Source organism: Hippocampus zosterae, chromosome 3 (assembly GCF_025434085.1).
Source record: "Hippocampus zosterae strain Florida chromosome 3, ASM2543408v3, whole genome shotgun sequence".
Taxonomy (NCBI): Eukaryota; Metazoa; Chordata; class Actinopteri; order Syngnathiformes; family Syngnathidae; genus Hippocampus; species Hippocampus zosterae.
The window spans coordinates 27932313-27952963 of record NC_067453.1 but is presented as its reverse complement, the minus strand read 5'-3'; the positions used below and the strand labels follow the sequence as shown (position 1 = coordinate 27952963).

General features: G+C 41.5%; 2 protein-coding genes across 5 annotated transcripts in view; one reads left to right on the top strand and one right to left on the bottom strand.

Annotated features, from left to right (window-relative positions):
• LOC127598311 (BTB/POZ domain-containing protein 10-like) overlaps positions 1–5380 on the bottom strand; it is an 18780-nt gene extending 13400 nt beyond the window's left edge. Inside the window, exon 1 of one of the 2 annotated variants that reach the window (XM_052062090.1) lies at positions 5200–5380. Coding sequence is in view for 1 of the 2 variants with exons in the window: in XM_052062089.1 (XP_051918049.1) it covers positions 2843–2970 (128 nt within the window). In the remaining variant the exon portion in view is untranslated. Of the gene's footprint in view, positions 1–2842; positions 3170–5199 lie in introns of those variants that run through there. The other variant, XM_052062089.1, reaches the window with a different exon arrangement.
• Positions 1–20651, top strand: part of LOC127598312 (uncharacterized) — a 27379-nt gene extending 6728 nt beyond the window's left edge. Inside the window, exons 1-4 of one of the 3 annotated variants that reach the window (XM_052062096.1) lie at positions 14930–15000; positions 15705–17136; positions 19038–19109; positions 20246–20651. In XM_052062096.1, the coding sequence (XP_051918056.1) occupies positions 15709–17136; positions 19038–19109; positions 20246–20392 (1647 nt within the window). In that variant the 5' untranslated portion in view covers positions 14930–15000; positions 15705–15708 and the 3' untranslated portion in view covers positions 20393–20651. Of the gene's footprint in view, positions 1–14929; positions 15001–15704; positions 17137–19037; positions 19110–20245 lie in introns of those variants that run through there. The other 2 variants (XM_052062098.1, XM_052062099.1) reach the window with 2 other exon arrangements.

Here is a 20651-nt window from a genome sequence, read left to right as displayed (position 1 = left end):
ATCCAGAACTGCACCAAAGTCTTGGGCCGCCCAAAGACTTGTTGTTTTAGCAATGTTATCAGGAACACATACATGGGTGGACAAAATTGTCGGGGCCCCACTCTAAATGAAATAACAATTAAAATAATGATAAAACAATAATAATGAATTCATCATTATCATCATCAATAAATAAATATATAACTTGAAAGCGATCGTAAAAAATTTGAGCTGTCAAACAATCAAATTATTTAATTGAATTAAAAACGCAAATGTCATAATTAACTCTAATTAACTCAAAATTAATCTGGATTATTCACACATTTTTTATCGTTTCTGAATTTCCTTTTATATTTTGTTGTCCTACTTTTCCCCGTTTTAATGCTCTCATCAACGTGAAATCATGGATCCGTTTTCTATGTGCAAAATGCAAATTTTTTTTACTTGGAGCAGTTATTCACACACAATCTCTCACACAATATTACTGTCTATCAACAACAGTGAAAAAAATATTTTGCCACACAACAGCTCCTTTAACAGCTCTTTTTAGGGAATAAAAACAGAGCAATATAAAATGATAAAGTCCACATCTAAGGTAAACTAGTACTCAGCCTATAGTGGATTTAAGCCATGGTTGCATACAGTAATCCCTCGTTTATCGCGGTTAATGGGGACCAAAATATCGGGTTCGATTCCAGCTCCGGCCTCCCTGTGTAGAGTTTGCATGTTCTCAACGGGCCTGTGTGGGTTTTCTCTGGGTACTCTGGTTTTCTCCCACATTCCAAAAACATGCGTGGCAGGCTGATTGAACACTCTAAATTGTCCCTAGGTGTGAGTGTGAGTGCAAATGGTTGTTCGTCTCTGTGTGCCCTGCGATTGGCTGGCAACCGGTTCAGGGTGTCCCCCGCCTACTGCCCGGAGGCAGCTGGGATAGGCTCCAGCACCCTCCGCGACCCTAGTGAGGATCAAGCGGTTAGGAAGATGAATGAATGAATGAAAACCCTAGTTTGATGTTCTATTCTAGAAAGAGTTGTGGTGTGCTGAAATATTGCTTCAAATTATTTTGGAAGCTGGATTTTAAAAAAAAACAACACAGCAATCAATGCTGACATGAGGATTGTTGAGAATAAAATGACCAACCAGCCTTTTGTTCTGTCTTTCTGGGACACTTGAAGGTCTGGCCTCATATGAACTTGGTGGGATAATTCTGACTTCCAAGCATCCATCTCAAATGCAGCATTAATTGGACACATCAAAAAGAACTACAAACAACTCAATGTCAAATGTGAATGTGATTCCATGTGCAAATACAGTAATAATTGTAATCATTTATAGGGATAGAGATCATATTTGACGATTAATTAGTGATTGTGAGAATGCCGTCGGTTGTGTGGAGTTGGTGCAAAATATACGACAGCACATGTACCATCGATTCAGTCTCCAGTGCTGTCTACATCAACATCAGATTTGGGAAAAATTCATTCATTCATTCATTTTCCGAACCGCTCAATTTTCATCTCATCTGTTAAAAAAATATGTATTTAATAGATGTTTTCTCTTGGAATTATAAGTATGTCTTTCCAGTATTTGCTAGATAAGAAATCGATACAGCACATGTGTCAAATTATGTGAGTCAGACGCTTTGCGCATCATGTCTCACAAGGAAATCCAAACAGTGCAGCCTATGATACAGCATAGTGAGTTAACAATGACATTGGTGTGACATTGAAATCATCATCTTGTGTTCAAATCTTATGTTTTCTGGTATGCAAACAGACGTTTGATTGGCTCCTGATTACTAACGCATGGGTTATATAATGTCGTAGGTACACCTATTACGGTATATTTGTGAAATCATACAGACATGATCCCAATAAGGAGGGGAAATAACACATTCGGAAGAATGATTAGTGTCTGTTTATATAGTTTATATTCATAAATCCAGATTGGGGGGAAAAAAAGGTCTTTGAAGCAAAGCTGCAATGTCCTTGAAGAAAGGGGTCACAACATCAGATTATGGCTCAGCAGGTAACATCTTACAGACGAGACAACCTCCTGTGTTCAAACAGAAAATGCAATCTCTACCCTCGACAGGTTGACGTGGAATCACTGAGGAGATTGTAGTTGCTGGCCGAAAATTGGATAATCAAAACAAAAGCAGCCAAGCTGGCAGACAGCCAAGCAGACAGACCAGTATGGTGAGGGGAACAAAGGAATTGAGGATGCAATCTAAATATTTCATTCAGAGAAAGCTGTTTCTGTCGTCTTCTCACAAAAAAAAAGTGCACGTGGCGCAGGAAAGCTTTCACGAATAGTCCAGTTGCTCTTAAAAAGCTTCCTATTTGAAAGCAGTCAGTCCCTTTTTGTTTTAACCCAGTTCAACCTAATTTTGCTGACTAGGTCAATGGTCCCGAGCCACGTGGCTGTACAGATGTAACGGGTAAGCTTCACAATACCACAGACGATTTAACTATGGCAATGGTTCATGGTGTCATGGCTATTTATTAAAAGCAAGAGGTGAAAAACTCAGGGGGTGAGGGTCCTTATTTTAATTATAAATTATTTAGCGGCTGCTGACACAGACAGAGAGGCCAAAGCAGTAGCACCCAGCAAGAGACTGGAAAGGAGGGCATGTAGTTCAAGAAAACATCACTCACTACAAAGAAGAACAAGATTTTTCTGATTGCATTAAATTTTTATTGATAACCATCTCTCAAGGGGTAAGACAGTCAGACAATGCAGCAGTGCGTGCCTTGTCCCTCTGGAACAAAACTGATTCAATTAAAAAAAAAAGCGACAAAAGCATAAGACGAAGCAAACTACTCGCGAAGTCCATGACAAAGCTAAAAGCAAGCAGACCTACCGGTGCCGATCAGCAGGCCAAGCGTAGACAAAGCAGCAAGGGATGAGACACGGGATGACAGCGGCACAAAAGCCTTGCGCTCCTCTGAACGAAGCGGGCTTGCCGTCAGTTTCAGCATCCTCGCTCATTACTTTCCAACTTCATCGGCATCGTTTCACAAACTTGACTTGGAAGCGCTCGTGCAAAACCCACCGCCGCGTCACACACCTTCCGAACGAGTCTAAATCAAGAAAATGGATAACGTGCGAGTGATTCACAGCCTCAGAAGAGAGCTTAAACTGTTCATGGCCGCGTGCAGGACTGAATCGGGGCGATGCTGCCTTCAGGTGCCGCTCGTAAACGCCCCCTTCTCCAAGCGCGAGAAGGCCCATCACACCCGAGCACCGCCGCTTATAGGTAAAATTGGGAACTGATCAATAGTATTGCTTGGTTTTAAAAAATATATATACATCCACTGATGTCTACGGGCAGTAGGCGGGGTTACATTCTGAACTGGTTGTCAGCTAATCGCAGTGCACATAAACAAACAACCACCAGCGCTCACTCACACTGAAGAACAATTCGGAGTCCAATCAACCTGCCATGCATGTTTTTGGTGACACCCATGCTCTAGATCAGGCGTGTCCAAAGTCCGGCCCGCGGGCCAAATCCGGCCCGCAGTCGAATTTCATCCGGCCCTCGGCCCCTGTCATAAAATCAGTGCCGTCTGGCCCGCAGGTTGGGCGCAATGGAACACGTGTTGTATTGACTGAGGTCTCGTAGACTGGTGAGTGATAGTGATAGTGATAGTATAGTGATTTCATAGAGTACTGCTTCCCTCTAGTGGCTAAATGAGTAATAGAATTCACTAAATGAGTAATAGCATTTAGACACTAGAGGGCAGTAGCACTCTACGAGACATCACTCACGAGTTAACAAGACATCACTCCGTGTTTATATTGACTGATATGTCATATTTCAAATGATCCTTGCAGTTGTGGATATGTGTATTGCTTGTTCATTTCCCTGTTGTTCGAGTCAAAGGTTTTGTGACTATTGAAAAGTCATGGTGATACATTTTATGTTTCAAATCAATCAATTTGCGCTCAGGAGACTTCTGTTTAAGAAAAAGTCAAGTGAATAAGCAGTTGCATGTGATATACCTGTTTCAAATGAACCAAAAGAAATTCTTAAGATTGTTGACATTAAAATAAAAATGCAAATGTGAAACAGACTGACTTACTAAAATTTGCTGAACAATATTGTTGTTCAATGTAAAGAATGTCAGCCAAGGTCGGCCCCCCGACATTTCACCACATAAAATCTGGCCCCCTTGGCAAAAAGTTTGGACACCCCTGCTCTAGATTGTCCCTAGGTGTGAGTGTTAGCGCAGATGGTTGTTCGTCTCTGTGTGCCCTGCGCTTGACTGGCAACCGGTTCAGGGTGTCCCCCGCCTACTGCCCAAAGACAGCTGGGATAGGCTCCACCAGCACGCCCGCAATCCTTGTGATGATAAGCCGATCAGAAAATTGATGCATGGATAATAGTAGATTGACTGTGTATAAAATCACTTTGTATATGAAGCATTTAGGACCGAGTTCACAGTGTTAATATCCATCCATCCATTTTCTCATCTGCTTTTCCTCACAAGTGTCGCAGACTCGCAGGCATGGTGGAGACTACCCAAGCTGTCTTCGAGTAGTAGGCGGGATACACCCTGAACTGGTTGCCAGCCAATCGCAGGACACACATAGACGAAATACCACCCACCCTCACAATCACACCTAGGGACAATTTAGAGTGTTCAATCAGCTTGCCATGCATATTTTTGGAATGTGGGAGGAAACCAGAGTACCCAGAGAAACCCACACATGCAGGCACGGCAGGGAGAACATGCAAACTCCACACAGGAAGGCCGGAATCGAACCCGACACCTCTGCACTGTGATCCAGAGGTGCTATTCAGTCTACTACATTTGTATATGGTGGAAATAAAAAACGCAAGGCTGATGACCCTCCACCTCCCCATCTCTCCCTCTCTCTCTCTCTGTATATATATATGTATATATGTATATATACATATATATATATATATATATATATATATATATATATATATGTATAATTTTGTATGTGGATTCGTTTCATCAGTACATATCATCAGTAGGATTTATTTAGTTTGCAGCTGAAACAATACATCCACGAGGAGATGTAAGAGCGTAACAATTTATCTGGCTCTAATCTCTGAAGACAATACCGTCTCTACGTATTTCCGCTTCATCGTTTAAACTCTTCTGAAGTTGCAACAGGTAAACCTTTACTGCTCGGACATCTTAAATTGTGAACGTTATCTGGGGTAAAACGTCAAATTTTCTTTACCTTCCCGTGTGAATCCCAGAACGGAAGTTTCATTCCGGGCCAGAAACTACCAATTTGTCCTCTGCTCAATAAACAAAAGTAATTCTTTCATTACACACTTTTAAGACAGACAGCAAGGAGCTGTTTGCAGTTGCTTGTGGCTTGTTTGTTGTGGTTGCTTGCAGCTGACTTCTCGCGAGACACAGTCGACGAATCATGACTTAAAACGTCATCTGATGTACTATTTCGCTCCCGCCCCCTTTTTTCTGTTGCACTCTAACGAACAAAATAAAATATTGTACTGTAATTCAATTCTTCCGTAGCTATAAAACAAAAATCCACCAAACGCATACTTCGCGATACAATAAAACATAGATACTTTACAATTATAAACAATTAATACATACACAGCAGCACAAATCGTTATGCTGAAACGACAGATTAGATTTATGTTGACGTCAATCTCCGAGTGAAATAATCAGTACCGGTATTATAGTACAGTATATCATAACAAGTGCAATGAAAATACGTGCATATAATTTTATTGATAATATAACATTGTTGGTCCAACTCCTCATCTTTCATATTCGCAAATAAATAGAAGAATAAAGTGCCTACTCGAGTCTTTGCCCGCCATTGTACAAATAAAAATTTCTTAAATAACAATATAATAAATACAACTACAAATTAACATGAGAATATACATTTCGAAAAATAACATCTTCTAGAAAAAAGAAGGAATAGAGTAGAAAAACAAACTGGAATTGTTGCAGTACATGTCCGATAGGCTATCGTCATGTGAAACCCTCGGGCTCACGTTGTGTGGAGTTAAGTAGATTCTCAAATATTTTTAAGGCTTCCTGGAGTTCCTCTGTTGTCAAGCCGCTCAGTTCTGGCTGCTCGTCGGGAAACAATCTCCTCCTAGCCCGACCCACCTCCCATCGACTGTGGCCCGGGGCGGTGTGGATGCCCCTGAGCCTCAACTGCAGCCAGTCGCGGCGCTCCTGCACCTGTCTGCGTTCCCCGAGGTTGTGCATGAGCTGGACCTCACTCACTGTCCGTTTACTAAACAACATGTATGTTGTATTTTTAGTACTGATCGTACATTTAGAAAGAATGGCAGTTTTAAAGCAACTCTCCGTTTGATTTTTTTTACACGGTATGAGGGGTTTTACCTGAGAGGGCGCCCCCCTGTCACAATGAAGAGGTGCAAAATACACAGAGACATAAAGAGGACTTGACATTGAAAACATCTCATGATGAACTCACTTGATAACCTGTGAAAAAGATAATGTCACAAATCAACATCCATCAATTCCAATTTACTGTATTAGAAAACACGTTTTTGTTTCTTAAATATTGAGGGTGACTCACTATACTAAAATATATTTATGGGTGAAAAGTTGACATGTCTATTGTGAATCCCGGTTTATTAGACAGAATTAGTTCAACATACCTGCTGTGGCCTATCCTGAGTCTTAAATGTATTAATCAAGTACCATCATCGTTCAATTGTACTTGCTTTGATGGCGGCTATCAATGATGATATAAGCACAGCGCTGGAGTTCCTTTTATAGCCAGTTGAGCCAGCCATTGATGACTTGCTGTCATTAGCGCTGATGATGTCACACCACTGGTGGTGGCTGGAGAGGAATGCCAACACCTCCTTTTCGCTTTGGGCTTTTACCATCCTCATACCAAACCAAAATACCTACACATACACACCCACACCCACACATCAAAGATACCAACCCTTTGGGACCAAAATTCCAATCCTTCATAGAAATTCATGCATTTCACAGTCAAACATCCAATTGAGTCATTCAGAAAAGACAATGTGTGGTGTTTTTCATGGCGCAAAGTATGAATGCATTTTTTTTTTGTCATCAAACAAAACCTTAAAGAAACATCAGCACTAATGTTGAAAGTGCTTCCTTTTCTTCCACGTGGACTTGCCATTTCAATTTGTTCACACCTGACCTTTTTATCTGACTCTTAACCTTCCACACAACAATAGTTGCCACATGTGGATGGATTTATTACTGCCTCTGACCATTAGCAAGTCTCCTTGGTTACATTGAGTCCTTACTCAAGAATTAACATTGTTTGAAGAGTTTGCATCCCAAAAAGGAGCTTTTACACTGATCTGACGTCAGAGGAAAATGTCCTGAATGAAAGAGTATGTAGATGTTTGCTGGTGGCGTCAGTGGGTATTCCCGTGGATCGTCACTCTCTTTATTGGTATTTATTGTGTGTGTGTGTGTGTGTGTGTGTGTGTGTGTGTTCTTGTACTAATGACATTGTGAGGACCGGCATGAGTTTTTAACCAACAGAGTGAGGACATTTTGACGAAGTGAGGACATTTTGGCCGGTCCTCACTTTGACACCCTCTAAATTGTGTGTGTGTGTGTGTGTGTGAGTGAGGGTGCGGGGTGGAGGTGGGGGAACAGACATATTGTGGATCCAATTGAGATACTTTCAGCTCTCGTTGAAAAGCACAAATATTGTAAGTTATTTTCACATTTACCTCAAATCCATCATATTCCCACTTCCAATTTATTGACAACACAGATTTGACCAACAGTTATGGTCAAATTATCGTCATGCATTACAAATGCAAATTGCAAATTTCCCCAGTGTGGGACAAATAAAAGTTTTCTTATCTTACCTTATCTTACCATCATTCCCTCGCCAAATAACATTAAAGTTATTTTTGGTTTTTATTTGTTGAATAACAGAAGTTTTGTTGAGATGTCTATGATAAATAGTTAAATAAATGCTGTGACTATAGGATCCTGCTGTCGTTTTAAATAACCGCTGTGTCTATAAGCTGCAAAATCATTTCTTTTGTCATTTCAAGCTAAAAGATATAAAATAAATAATCACTCCAAATCTGGCCAGGGAATGAGAAGTCATGGTCTTAACTTTATAAACTCTGTGTGTACAAATACGTGGCAATAAATTCCCAGACCGATCAACGTTGCCATGGTAGAACAGAGAAACAATTCCACAGCCGTCAATGTCGTTGCTGTTTGTTGTATGTGTTAGAAATAGAAATTCAATGGTGAATGTAAAGATAGCTGCACAAGTCAGTGTGTAATAGAAAAGCAACATTTTCATTCAGGGTATGGACGAAATATTACACCATTTTATTTGGTGCTTTTTTTGCGGGGGATAAGACAAAATAAGATAAGATAAGAAAACCTTTATTTGTCTCACAATGGAGAAATTTGCAATTTACAGCAGCAAAATTTGGAGGGAAGAAAATAGAAAAACATGAAGGGGGGTGAGTGGCTCCGTTTTATTTACCAACTTGAGTATCTGTCAATTTGGATTTTGTGCTAAACTGTCTTACTGCCCTCAGTTTTCAGCAATCATCTCATGTATCTATAAAATTTAAAAAAAAATGAGAGAAGCCCCCCCCCCACAATTTTGCTCATATACGTATATAAGGTAACCCCCAGGGTGTGGGTTTTCTAAATTTAGTTGGAGCTGTGAATGGCAATGCCATGAGACAAAGGCTCTCTTGACACGTGACCCCTATATCTGTTTTTTTTTAGATTGTATCAATCATAATAAGAGGATCTTTCAATTAATTGGTGAATTGGAAAATGAAAGATCGCACTTTGTTCATCATTCTGGCATACAAATATGAGGAAAACTGTACTGGTAATTGAAGAAATTCAACTCGTTAGAGGGTGGCTGGAGCATATGGAAACAAATTATATATTCTTGTTGATGGTGTTTTCAAACATTGACCAAGTGAGTTTCTTACATTTAAAGGTTTTTTTTGAAAGTCTTTTTGACGTGTGTGTATGGCTGGTTGCTTTGATTCACGAGTCTTGATTTTGCTATAAAGTGAGTCGTCAATGATTAAAGTGTTTATATAGCAACCTTTCAAGGTTTATGGTGAACGTGGGGCCTTGAAAAGAGGTTGACCTCCATTTGCTTTCCTGTGATATTATTACAGACCACAGTGTCGGCCTGTCCGCATGACACACGCTAAACATTTTGACCCCTAGCCTGAGCTTGGGATTCAGAACTTTGCCGCTCTCATTACCTCATGCTGCCTCAATGAGTGGTATGTAGAAGCAACAAGGTGCGTGGGAATTTAACATGGGTCGTCGCAGTCAGGTACGTAGGTGGGGGCGGGGGGTATCCCACAGCGGCACAAAAACGGCAACTCTACCTAGGTGGGCAACAGACACAAATGGGGCTCGGTAAACACAATTTTTTATTGAATTAGTGAAGCGGTCAACTGTGAAATCGCGAACATCTTGGGAAATCACCATCAACCTAGCGTTCACAGCTATCCAAGTCAAGTGCATCATTTAGCCAGTAGCGGAGTAGGCTCTGGGCAGCTGCTCCGAAGTATGATAGGCAGAGTAATATTTGCATACATAATTCAAATAGAACTAGAATTTTTGTCAGACAATTTCATAATTATAACATGACTTCATTCAGGACTAATGCAAACCAGTCAGAACATAATGAAACCTACTGCAAAAAAAAAAAAAAGAACGCAAGATGAAAAACTAAATGTCAATTTACAACTTGCCTAACACAGATTAGAATGTTTGGACATTTGACCGAAAAAGTTAGGAGAGTTTTGGGGTGCAATTATGCAGGAAAATACTGTATAGTCCTCTGTATTCCTCCTATGTATTTAACATAAATAGGGGAACTTCTATTTTAGGTGATGGCTTTGACTTTTACAGCAGATGACAAGATGTTCTTGGACGGGTGTCAGGGAAGATCAATAACACTGAACAGATGCTGCCCATCTCGAGTAAATCAATTATATAGAACTAGCTGGTGCGCCACCCTCTGGGCGGCTCATCAGCTAGTTCCTGCGGAAGGCTGGTAAGGTGGGCCTTCGGCCCACAAAAGTGTTGTTGCTTGGTTCAACTTTTTGTTCATCTTCATTGCTTATCGCGAAAATAAAGAGATGTTTAGCTCTACTAAATAACTAACAATTTCATTGCAATGCTTGTGGGTAGACAACATTTTTTCGCGAAGATGCCCGCGCGATCGTAGTGAGCCACTGCCTGAGCGGCGCAGTGGCGGCGCGGTGAAGTAGGTACGTTTTGAAAAGGGACAGACGGAAGGACAGACCGCGTGCGGGACGACGCGCAATATATATATAAGATATGTGTGCCCGAAGCGATAGAAAGATTGCTTCGTGCACAACAAAAATGAGGAAGTGGATCCCGAAATAGCAGACACAGAAAAGATGTTTGGCAGACAAAAACGAGATTTAATAAACACAAAATACCCTACTGGGCGAACAACAGAAAACGCTGGTCAAAATAAGGACCAGGAAGGAAATAGGGAGGTAACAGAAAACGCTTGCGAAAATTAGCAAGGAGAATGAATATAGACAACTATAGAACTTTCACGCGAGCGGATAGACTGCACGTAATAACAGTCGATCGCCTTTGAGATAAGGAATTCACACGAGAAGGACTCGGCGAGAGTAATGGCACGGCGTAGAATACTGCGGCAGTAAGACAACTGCCGGAGCGCACAAATAAAGCCCGTGTAATTAGTCCCCAATGGGTGACAGGTGTGTAGGTGGCAACAGAGCCTGCCCCCTGCTGGCAAACACGGGACGTGACAGTGTAGTTGCACTCATTTCTTATTGAGTGTGTGCACTGGTCGGAGAATCAATACCAGATGTTTACCGTTACCAATATGTAAATACAGTCGTTTAAACATTACATTATTGTACATATACACAATTGTCTTTGTAGTATATTTGGTTTTTACATTTTACACAGTGTCCCAACTTCAGTGGTATTGAGGCTTCTACTTTTCACTTCAGGTTAGGAACCACATGCTCTCAATGTCTTTCCTTTCCCTTCTGGATGATGGTGATTTGCTCTACGGAGGGTGACATGATGGTGGTGTTCTGCTCATTTTAAATGTTAGTCATTGTACATTCCATTGCCATGATGATGATCTGACCTATTGATGACTTACTGACTTGATTTTCTTAGCATGACTAGAGTAGCTCAACTGCAATGGGGGGGGATATTGGTCACATCTTCATATCTGTATGCCCAATTAGAGTCTGCATTATTATTTCTCTTTTTCTCTCTGACACACTAATAGAAATCCTTAAACTGTGAATGGTACTAGATACATTAGCGAACAGCATACTATAAGTCAATATGCATTTTCAGCAATTTATAAAAATGTACTGCATGCATCTCTCACAAGATATTAAAACTGACAATGAGTGCAGAGAGTGACTCTTGTGAATGGCAGGATTTACCATTCAAGGTGAAGGGTCACATTTAATGGTGAGTGAGCTCATGTGCATCACAGGCTGCAGGGGGTTTAATCACTCCTACTTTTCCTGGAACTGCACTGTCTTCTCCTTCCTCCAAAGGCAGCCCCCTGTTGTTTCACTTGACACCAGACACCATATAAGACCACAGGCTAAAAACCTCATCTTGGCAGCACATAATTTGGGAATTTACAGTAGACTGATTTTTTTTTTCTGTTGTAATTCTTTTGATTTTGAATTTTCTTTCAAACATCAACTGATTTTTAAAAATCCGTTCTTGAGAGGAGAATGTGTGACGGTTGAAATACACAATTAATCAAGTACACATTTGAGTATTTGCAATGAATCTCCTGTTAAATTCCAAGCATTTTATAGGAAAGTCTTCCCAGTGTTCCCAAATAAACACACAGTTGGTTAAGTCATTCACTATGTATTTAAGTACATACCTGTACCTCGGGGTGTGTACGAACAAGAGATGCAGTTGGACCACACCTTTCTGTTATGATTTTTGCCATCGTCCTTTTTCACTATCTCATATCACTGTTCCATCCTAATTAGCACTATGCTCCAACATGACCGTCAAAGGCTACTTTTGACAAATTGTTTAATGTACTTACATTGTGGCCAATTACAAACAAAAACTGCATACTTAAGAGAGAGAAAGTCAGATAGAATGAAAGAGAGAGAGAGAGAGAGAGCAAGAGAGAGATGCATGTGAGGGGCCCATCACTAACCTACCAGCCTGTACTGTCTTTGGTATGCCATTCCTACATTCTTGAAATGCACAAGACGGGCAACCAAAAAAACCAAAACCCACACACAAACAAAGCACAACACTCTTTTGAGCTTGGCCTATCCGGTACTTACATTGAAGAATGTCTTTGCGACACTGTCTTCAATGTCTCTCTCCAAATATTGTCTCTCTTGACTTGACTCTTTGTCACTCGTTCCTGTCAAAGCCACCAACTGCCCAATTCTCAACTACGCAAGCCGACAGTTGCCTTCGTTCGGCTCACAAATCAAGCCTGAGAAGTGACACCAGACACACTGCAATGAATACACCTGATGTCAGTGGCCACTGGTGGAATGTTCGCCATGGGAGGCGCTATTAATAAATAAACAAATAAACACACACACACACACACCACACAAACATGCCTTTTGGTCCCTGATTTGTGATGGGAACACAGTAACGGAAAAGAGAAGTGTCTTCCCCAAGCAGTTCTCACAAAGTTGGAAGTATACAATCTTCGAAGAAATTTTGATACATTAGGATGAAGACGCCTGGGGGTAACACAAAGCCTTGTCCAAGTCCTACTTTGATGAATAAATGACACTCAACACTTTTATCTAGCTCGTGATACGATAAACTTTAACAGTGGTGCAACTCTCTGGTAACTGTCCAACTAATCCCAAATACCTTCCCCATCTTTGCATGGATATGGTCTTCATGTTGACATCCGTCACTTTCAACAAGCCGCTGTACTTAATTATTTGTGAGTCATTTGTTTTTTTTTTCTTTTATGATACAAGTTAGTCAACAAAGCTCTTAGACAGGGTGTCAAACCCGATTTTTTTTTTTTGCGGGCCACATCGTCGGTATGATTTCTTTCAGATTTCTTTCACAATTTCCCCATTGTGGGACAAATAAAGGATATCTTATCTTATCTTATCTTTTATGATTGTGAACATAAATGTATGATCGCCTCATATTTCCTACACACAACAAATTGATGAAAATAAAGTTTTAAAATCAGACAACTGTTTTTCAATTGTTATTTCAATTATTTTTGATGGGCTGGAAACAAAAAATGCTTGTAATATCTCAATGTTTTTTTTAAGTGATGAGAATGTGCTATTTTGGCCTTGAGCAAGAAACATTAAGCTGATACACATAATTTCATTTTGCTGCCAACATAAAATGCAATTGCTGGCCTGATTTGGCCCCCAGGCCTTCAGTTTGTCATTGTGCTAATCCGGCTTTACTCACTGTAATGAAAAAAAAAATTGGAAACTGTTTCTCATTGACAAACATGAGAAGGTGTCTCAATGATGCATAAAGTATTTACAAACCTAGTTCACATCCAAAGGAGCCAAATGTAAGAAAACAGGTGTTGTCCCTCTCCTCCTAGAAACCTTTCTACAAAAAATAGTGGGAATCATGTCCATTCAACAACAACATATGAGGAAAAGATTTGCGATGCATAGTGTCTCTTCCCCCTCTAATCGCAGAAGCATTTGATGCGGTTGAGGTTAAGGAGTTCTTCCACAGGAACCTCTGCAAACAGAGCCCTTATTTGCAAACTTGGTAAATTATCTTCAATTTAGATGTGATGCAGTGGCGGTTCTGGGGGAGGGCCAACGGGGGCCAGTGCCCCTGTAGCACTGATTCTGGCCCCCCCTGTGGCCCCCCCTCCGAACGTAGATTACGCAGTCGCGCCGAGTCGCCGATGCGAAAAGTGGAACCAAAGTGCGTGATTTAACATTCTCGCGGGAAATGAGAAGCAGTCCGCAGAGAAGGAACTTACTACGACGTGCGCGTGTGTGTAACTTTTTTAGTCTCCCTTTTTATTTTTATTTAACAGGATCAATATATAAGACATTGCCTTTTAAAATTTGGATAATTATATGCATGAAAAACATCTAGCTTCAGTGTATTTGCAATTTTTGTACCCGGCAGGCTGGTACCATATCATCCCCTGGCTTGAATATTCTCAACAGATGGACACGGCGTATTGTTACGCTTGCAGACATTTTAGCCCTCCTAATACTGTTTTTTTCTCATCACTGTAATGTTATGACTACAATGTCAAAGTTTGAAGAAATAAAAAGTCATGTAAGATGTTGAATCTGTCTTTTTAGCCCTGGGTTGAATGTGCCCCCCCCCATCAAAACCCCTGGCCGCAGCCCGGCCCCCTTAGTGAAATTGATCCAGAACCGCCACTGATGTGATGGGATGATGATTTACTTCTGATTGTGAATGTGAAAGGTTGTTTGTCTGTGTGTGCCCTGCGATTCTTAGCAACCTGTTCAGGCTGTACTGTGCCTGCCCCCCAAAGGCGTCTAGGATAGGCTGCTCCAGCAAGTTTGTGACCCTTGAAGTTCCAATAATGGATGGATGTATTAACAATGCACATAACTGCCACCGGACGTGACTGCTTGAAATTACAACCAATGGTAGAAATAATGCTAGTGTCCACATTTCCACTTAAAAAACATATAGCAAGACAAGTAACAACGCATGCTGTTCGTAAAAACAATTTCTTCTGAACTGGAAATAGGCAGCAAACGGTTCTATTACATTCCTATATTTGTTCACGTCTTTTAAGCAACACTACTACGGAGGTTTATTTTAAATGTTATGATTTTTTTTTTTAATTGGCCCTTGAAAATCGGGCGAACCAAGCGGGGGACGTGAGTTTGGGCTACAACGGTGAATTACGTTATGTTCTTGAATGCGTCAAAAGTTAGCGGCGTCGGCGGGTACTCTCTGATGTTGACTTGAACGCTACTTTCCGCGAAATATTCAGGTATACTTGTCATTTTCCCACTATTAAACATCAAAATATGGACACTGAATGCTTGTAAAATAAATGCGTTACAGTATAGACAAAGAAAAACCGTTTTGGTTGAACGAGTCTTGTCGATTTACACTCACGCACAGTACTAACTGCGTTGACATTACCTGCGTCGACTCTTCGTTTTTTGCGAGCTGAGACAAAGCTTAGAAACACTGACCAGTACAAATAAAGTTCATTGCAGTCTGCGTAGTCCTCGTGTACTTGTTTCCTTTTGATTTCACGATCAATTCTACACGTTACGGTTCTCCCCATGCTGGAATCACTTGAAAATGCAATTACAGTACAATATTTGTTGCTGCAAAGCGATATTAAACCAGTGACTTCTCCATCAGCTTCTGGTAAACACAAGTCCAGTAAATTCCAAGGAGATGTTCAAAAATAATGATTTTACTGTTGCGCTGAAAAAAATACTGGTTTACAAAAGCAAATCGGATGGTAAAGAAAGTCCAAAAACGGTAGCATCCATCTTGTAGAATAAATCAAGGACTCCTGGGGGTCGAAAATAATATGCTACTCCTCATTTTGTTTAAACAAAACAAACATGGTTGAACATAGTTATGTTGTACCATGTTTGATAATGCTGTATCTTTAAGTTGCCCAACAGACTGTTAGTATTATTCATTAAAAACTCTGATGTTCTCTCTGTTGTACAGAACCATGTCGGACGAGATTGACCTCTTTTGGGAGTCCCTGATTTCATCTGGGAGAGGTAAAAGGCAAACGAAATCAAAGAAGAGCAAAAATGGGTCAAAAAGAACAAACAACATAACCTTAAACACGAATGACATCATCCCTAAGAAAAAGAAAAAGTCCATGTTCAACGAAGTAATGCAATCAAAGAAAGACAAGAAGAAGAAAAAGAAGAAGCTACTGGATTTAAACAGTTTACTTGGCAGCAGCGATACTACAGCAACATCGGAACTGAAACCTGACCTGTCAAATTTGAGAAGCAGCAGCAACATAAGGAAACAGAAGTCAGATCATAGTATTAAGGACTCCAAGAAAAAACGCCAGAAGAAAAAGAAAGTGGCATTTGATTTGCCACATGACAACGCTTGTGTCAAACGTCCCACTTTTGCCACTGCGCATCCCAAGTTCACGAAAAAGTGTACCGGGCTGGAGAAAGCTGCCGTAACCGATGTTGAGCGGGCTTCTCCGGTTAGCGAAATAGAACAGCATCATTCTCAACTACAAGATAACGACATTCCCTGGGATGAAAACAACAGCCAGGATTTGTTTATCACCCAAAAGACATGCAGATCATCCTCTTCAGACTCCGGCGAGGAGGCTAGTGACAAATCGACTACTACCACTTCGCAACAAACAGAAATATTAGATAACTGTTTGGACCAGATAAAATACGTTGACAAGGATTCTTGTCGGTGTTCCCAAAAAAAGAAGCGACAGAAGACAGTGAAGGCAAGAAGCGCAGAGAAAGACAGATTGCACAGCAGAAAGAAGAAATATTCCTTCCAAACAGAAGGAGCAAGCCCCACCAAGTGTCTGTGCTCTTTTCATTCAAGTCCTAAAGTGATGAATCTTTACATGGACAAGATGGCCATTGATGCTTGTGCACCGAAGGTTACAAAATCAAAGCAGTATCACCACCAGGAAATTCAGCCGGCTTTTTCACGCTCGCTCCACATACCCTTCAGACCAACAATGTGCACCTCTACCCAGACAGAGAACTTTTTCACTGATGAACTGTCCTCCTACTTTGCTTTCTCCACAAAGAAAAGACTGGCTTTGTGTTCTGATCTCGTGAAGCCTTTGGATCTGAGCTTGCCACAAAGGGCCAGGAAAGACCTCAACAGGTGTTCGTATGTGAAGGTGTCAAGTGAAGTCAAAGTGGATGAGAAGTGGGCTGAAAACAAACCGTCAGCCGGAGAGATCCATGCGCCTCCATTCTGTTGTTCATCCATGAAAGATCTGGAGATGAAGAAAGAGCTTTGTGGTAGTGAGAAGGGGAGAGGCGAGACCGCACCGAATCCTCTGACGGAGTCGGACCCCAAGTCGGGTGACACGACGACCTCCAGCGACTACAATGAGCCGTCAGGCCAAAGCAAAAAGGTTGACCTGAACCAGGTGAGAACAAACAACCCAGATCCTCATCCCTGACATTCAGGGCCAGGTTTTTACATAACAGACATTTTCTAGTTTTTGATTTGATCATATTCTATGATTCATACTTTTGTAGTCGTCATCGTAGTTTACTTTATCACACCCTTTTTTGGGTGTGATAAAGTAAACTACCTTTCACCTTTCTGACCTTTTTTTTTTTTCAAATATTGCACTCAAAAAATGCTCCATACATATAAAACTAGTACGTACATATTGTATTGTATTGTATTGTATTGTATTGTATTGTATTGTACGAAAAATGATCAAATATACATGACAACCATTCACATTCACCACAACTGAGTGGCAACTGACCCCTTGCTAAAGTTGGGCGAGTTAGCCACAATAGCAACATCCATTCATCCATTATAAATCCATCCATCCATCCATCCATCATCTACCGCTTATCCGGGGCCGGGTCGCGGGGGCAACAGCTTTAGCAGGGAAGCCCAGACTTCCCTCTCCCTAGCTACTTCTTCCAGCTCTCCCCGGGGGATCCCGAGTCGTTCCCAGGCAAGCTGGGTGACATAGTCTCTCCAGCGTGTCCTGGGTCTTCCTCGGGGTCTCCTCCCGGTGGGACATGACCGGAACACCTCACCGGGGAGGCGCTCAGGAGGCATCCGAATCAGATGCCCAAGCCACCTCATCTGGCTCCTCTCGATGTGGAGGAGAAGCGGCTCGACTCTGAGCCCCTCCCGGATGACTGAGCTTCTCACCTTATCTCTAAGGGAGAGCCCGGACACCCTGCGGAGAAAACTCATTTCAGCCGCTTGTATCCATTATAAATCAAATGTATTATTATTATTATCTGAACCGCTTTATGCTCACGAAGGTCGCGGGCATGCTGGAGCCTATCCTAGCTGTCTTTGGGCAGTAAGCAAGGTACACCCTGAAATCGTTGCCAGCCAATCGCAGGGTATACAAAGACAAACAACCATTCATACTCACATCTAGGGACAATTTAGAGGGTTCGATTAACCTATAACATGCATATTTTGGGAATCTGGGAGAAAACCGATGTATCTGGGAAAAAAAAACACACCCACACAGGAATGGGGTGAACATCAAACTCCACACAGCAAGGCCAGAATCGAACCCATGACCCTCGCACCATAAGGCGGACGTGCTAACCAGTCGACCACCGTGCTGCCCATGACAGCATCAGCGACCTTATATTTAATTACACTGTATTGATTTTTTTAAGGCGGCCCGGTAGTCCAGTGGTTAGCACGTCGGCTTCACAGTGCAGAGGTACCGGGTTCTATACCAGCTCCGGCCTCCCTGTGTGGAGTTTGCATGTTCTCCCTGGGCCTGCGTGGGTTTTCTCCGGGTGCTCCGGTTTCCTCCCACGTTCCAAAAACATGCATGGTAGGCTGATTGGACGCTCTAAATTGTCCCTAGGTGTGAGTGTGAGCGTGGATGGTTGTTAGTCTATGTGTGCCCTGCGATTGGCTGGCAACTGATCCAGGGTGTTCCCCGCTTACTGCCCGGAGACGGCTGGGATGGGCTCCAGCACCCCCCGCGACCCTAGTGAGGATCAAGCGGCTCAGAAGATGAATGAATGAATGAATAATTTTTAAAAATTTTATACCATATGTCTCTGTGTGCCCTGCGATTGGCTGGCAACCGATTCAGGGTGTCCCCTGCCTACTGCCCGGAGACAGCTGGGATAGGCTCCAGCACCCCCCGTGACCCTAGTGAGGATCAAGCGGCTCAGAAGATGAATGAATGAATGAATGTCCAGTGATTGAATTGTAACAAGTTCAGGGTGAACATAAAAACTCTGCTATAACTATTACTGCACTTGACATAAGAGATGCATCATTTCATTCAACTTTTTTTTGTTTGTTTGTTTGCCAAACAAGGTGAGTATGGACACAGCTGACAAAACTGCTGGAAGGTTCAAGGATTGTTTCCATTCTTCCATTTTCTATCAGGTTAGTCCTCATTAGGGTCACAGGTGAGATGGAGCTCATTAGAGCTGACTAGGATGAATCACACGTTACACTCTGGACTGGACGGCGTTCAGTATCAGTTTATCAAGTGTTATACATATGATAGTCAGTTAAAGAGCCTTACAGTTGCTTTATTCATTTTATCTTATAATTGCGAGATCCTCCATAATTGAAGTCCAACGCTGCCTGTCAGAAGCAAACACACCCAGAAACCAAGACCCTTTACAATATTGGAAATGGAACCAGAAAACATATCCACATCACCTGCATCAACTTTCATTTAAAACTCTCTGCTCACTATCGTCATCTGAACCACGTGAAAGAGTATTTTCTGAGTTTATAAACTAATCACTTTTGTCTTTTATTTCACATGATTTAACCAAAATTTTCTACGCGAGTTAAAAATCTGAATTGTAACCCAAATTTGCTATATTTGACATACCAACTCAGTTTAGCATTTACACAAACAAGGAATTTCTTTACCTGCAATGATTTAATAACTACTGCAGGGGTCACTATTGGGTGACCAACACAGTGTCAATATGGTGATGACACAGTTCGTGAAGTGGGTCAATACACTCCTTGAGGTACCATCGTCCCATCACTAATGTGAGGAGGCGAGGGGCTTGCAGCAAAGAGATGAGCGTACTGGTTTAAAATAGTCCGTCACTTGATTTACTTAAATTGTCATCTATTTTTGGAACATATTTTTTAAGTGAGGGAGAACCAGTTAACCAGAAAAAATTAAGTCAGACTCAGCTCGGTGGGCCCACAATGAGGTCAGGTTCCCTTGTTTGGCCAAGTTGTATGAATTTGGAGAGGCTAACTCCCCACTGAAAATAATTTTCGGAAAGCTACACAGTCGTATGCTCTCAATCCCACGAGCCGTCTTTGCAACTGTCATACAAAAATGTTCTTTCGCTGTTACACAGCAGTGACTTCTGCTGCTGAATTTTTGGACCAAAACGCTTCTGATAAATGCGTTTGACACATTTATCGAATGGCTGCATTGTATTCATTGATTGATGCAGGCTAATTCTTTTTCAGCCTTATTGACAAGTATATCTATTTGGTACCCAAAGGTCTGAAATGCACATGAATGTATTGCTTTCTTTCAGGTAAGGCCAGTGCAGATGAGGCTGAATGAGTCATTCTTCTTCAAAACCAAAGGAGATGGACATTCACCCAGACCGGAGTCACCTCTGATGAAACTTTCGCAGAGCAGAGTGAATGAGAAAGACATGAGAGGCAAGAGGGGACGCTGAGGTTTATCAGTAATTGACAGTATCCCTGCTGTTATTTGTCGACCACACTTTACTTACCTTCTTTTCGGAAACATAATTTATTGTTTGGGGTGAACGGCAATTAAATTGTACTTCTGGAAATTAGCTATGTCCGAATTACAGGCAAGAGCACCTGCCCAAGTTGTAGTTATCTTAAAGGATAGTTTAATAATTCAATGCTGAATGTTAAAATGTGATGTTATAGTGTATTGCAATAAGGGAATATGATAACTTTACACAT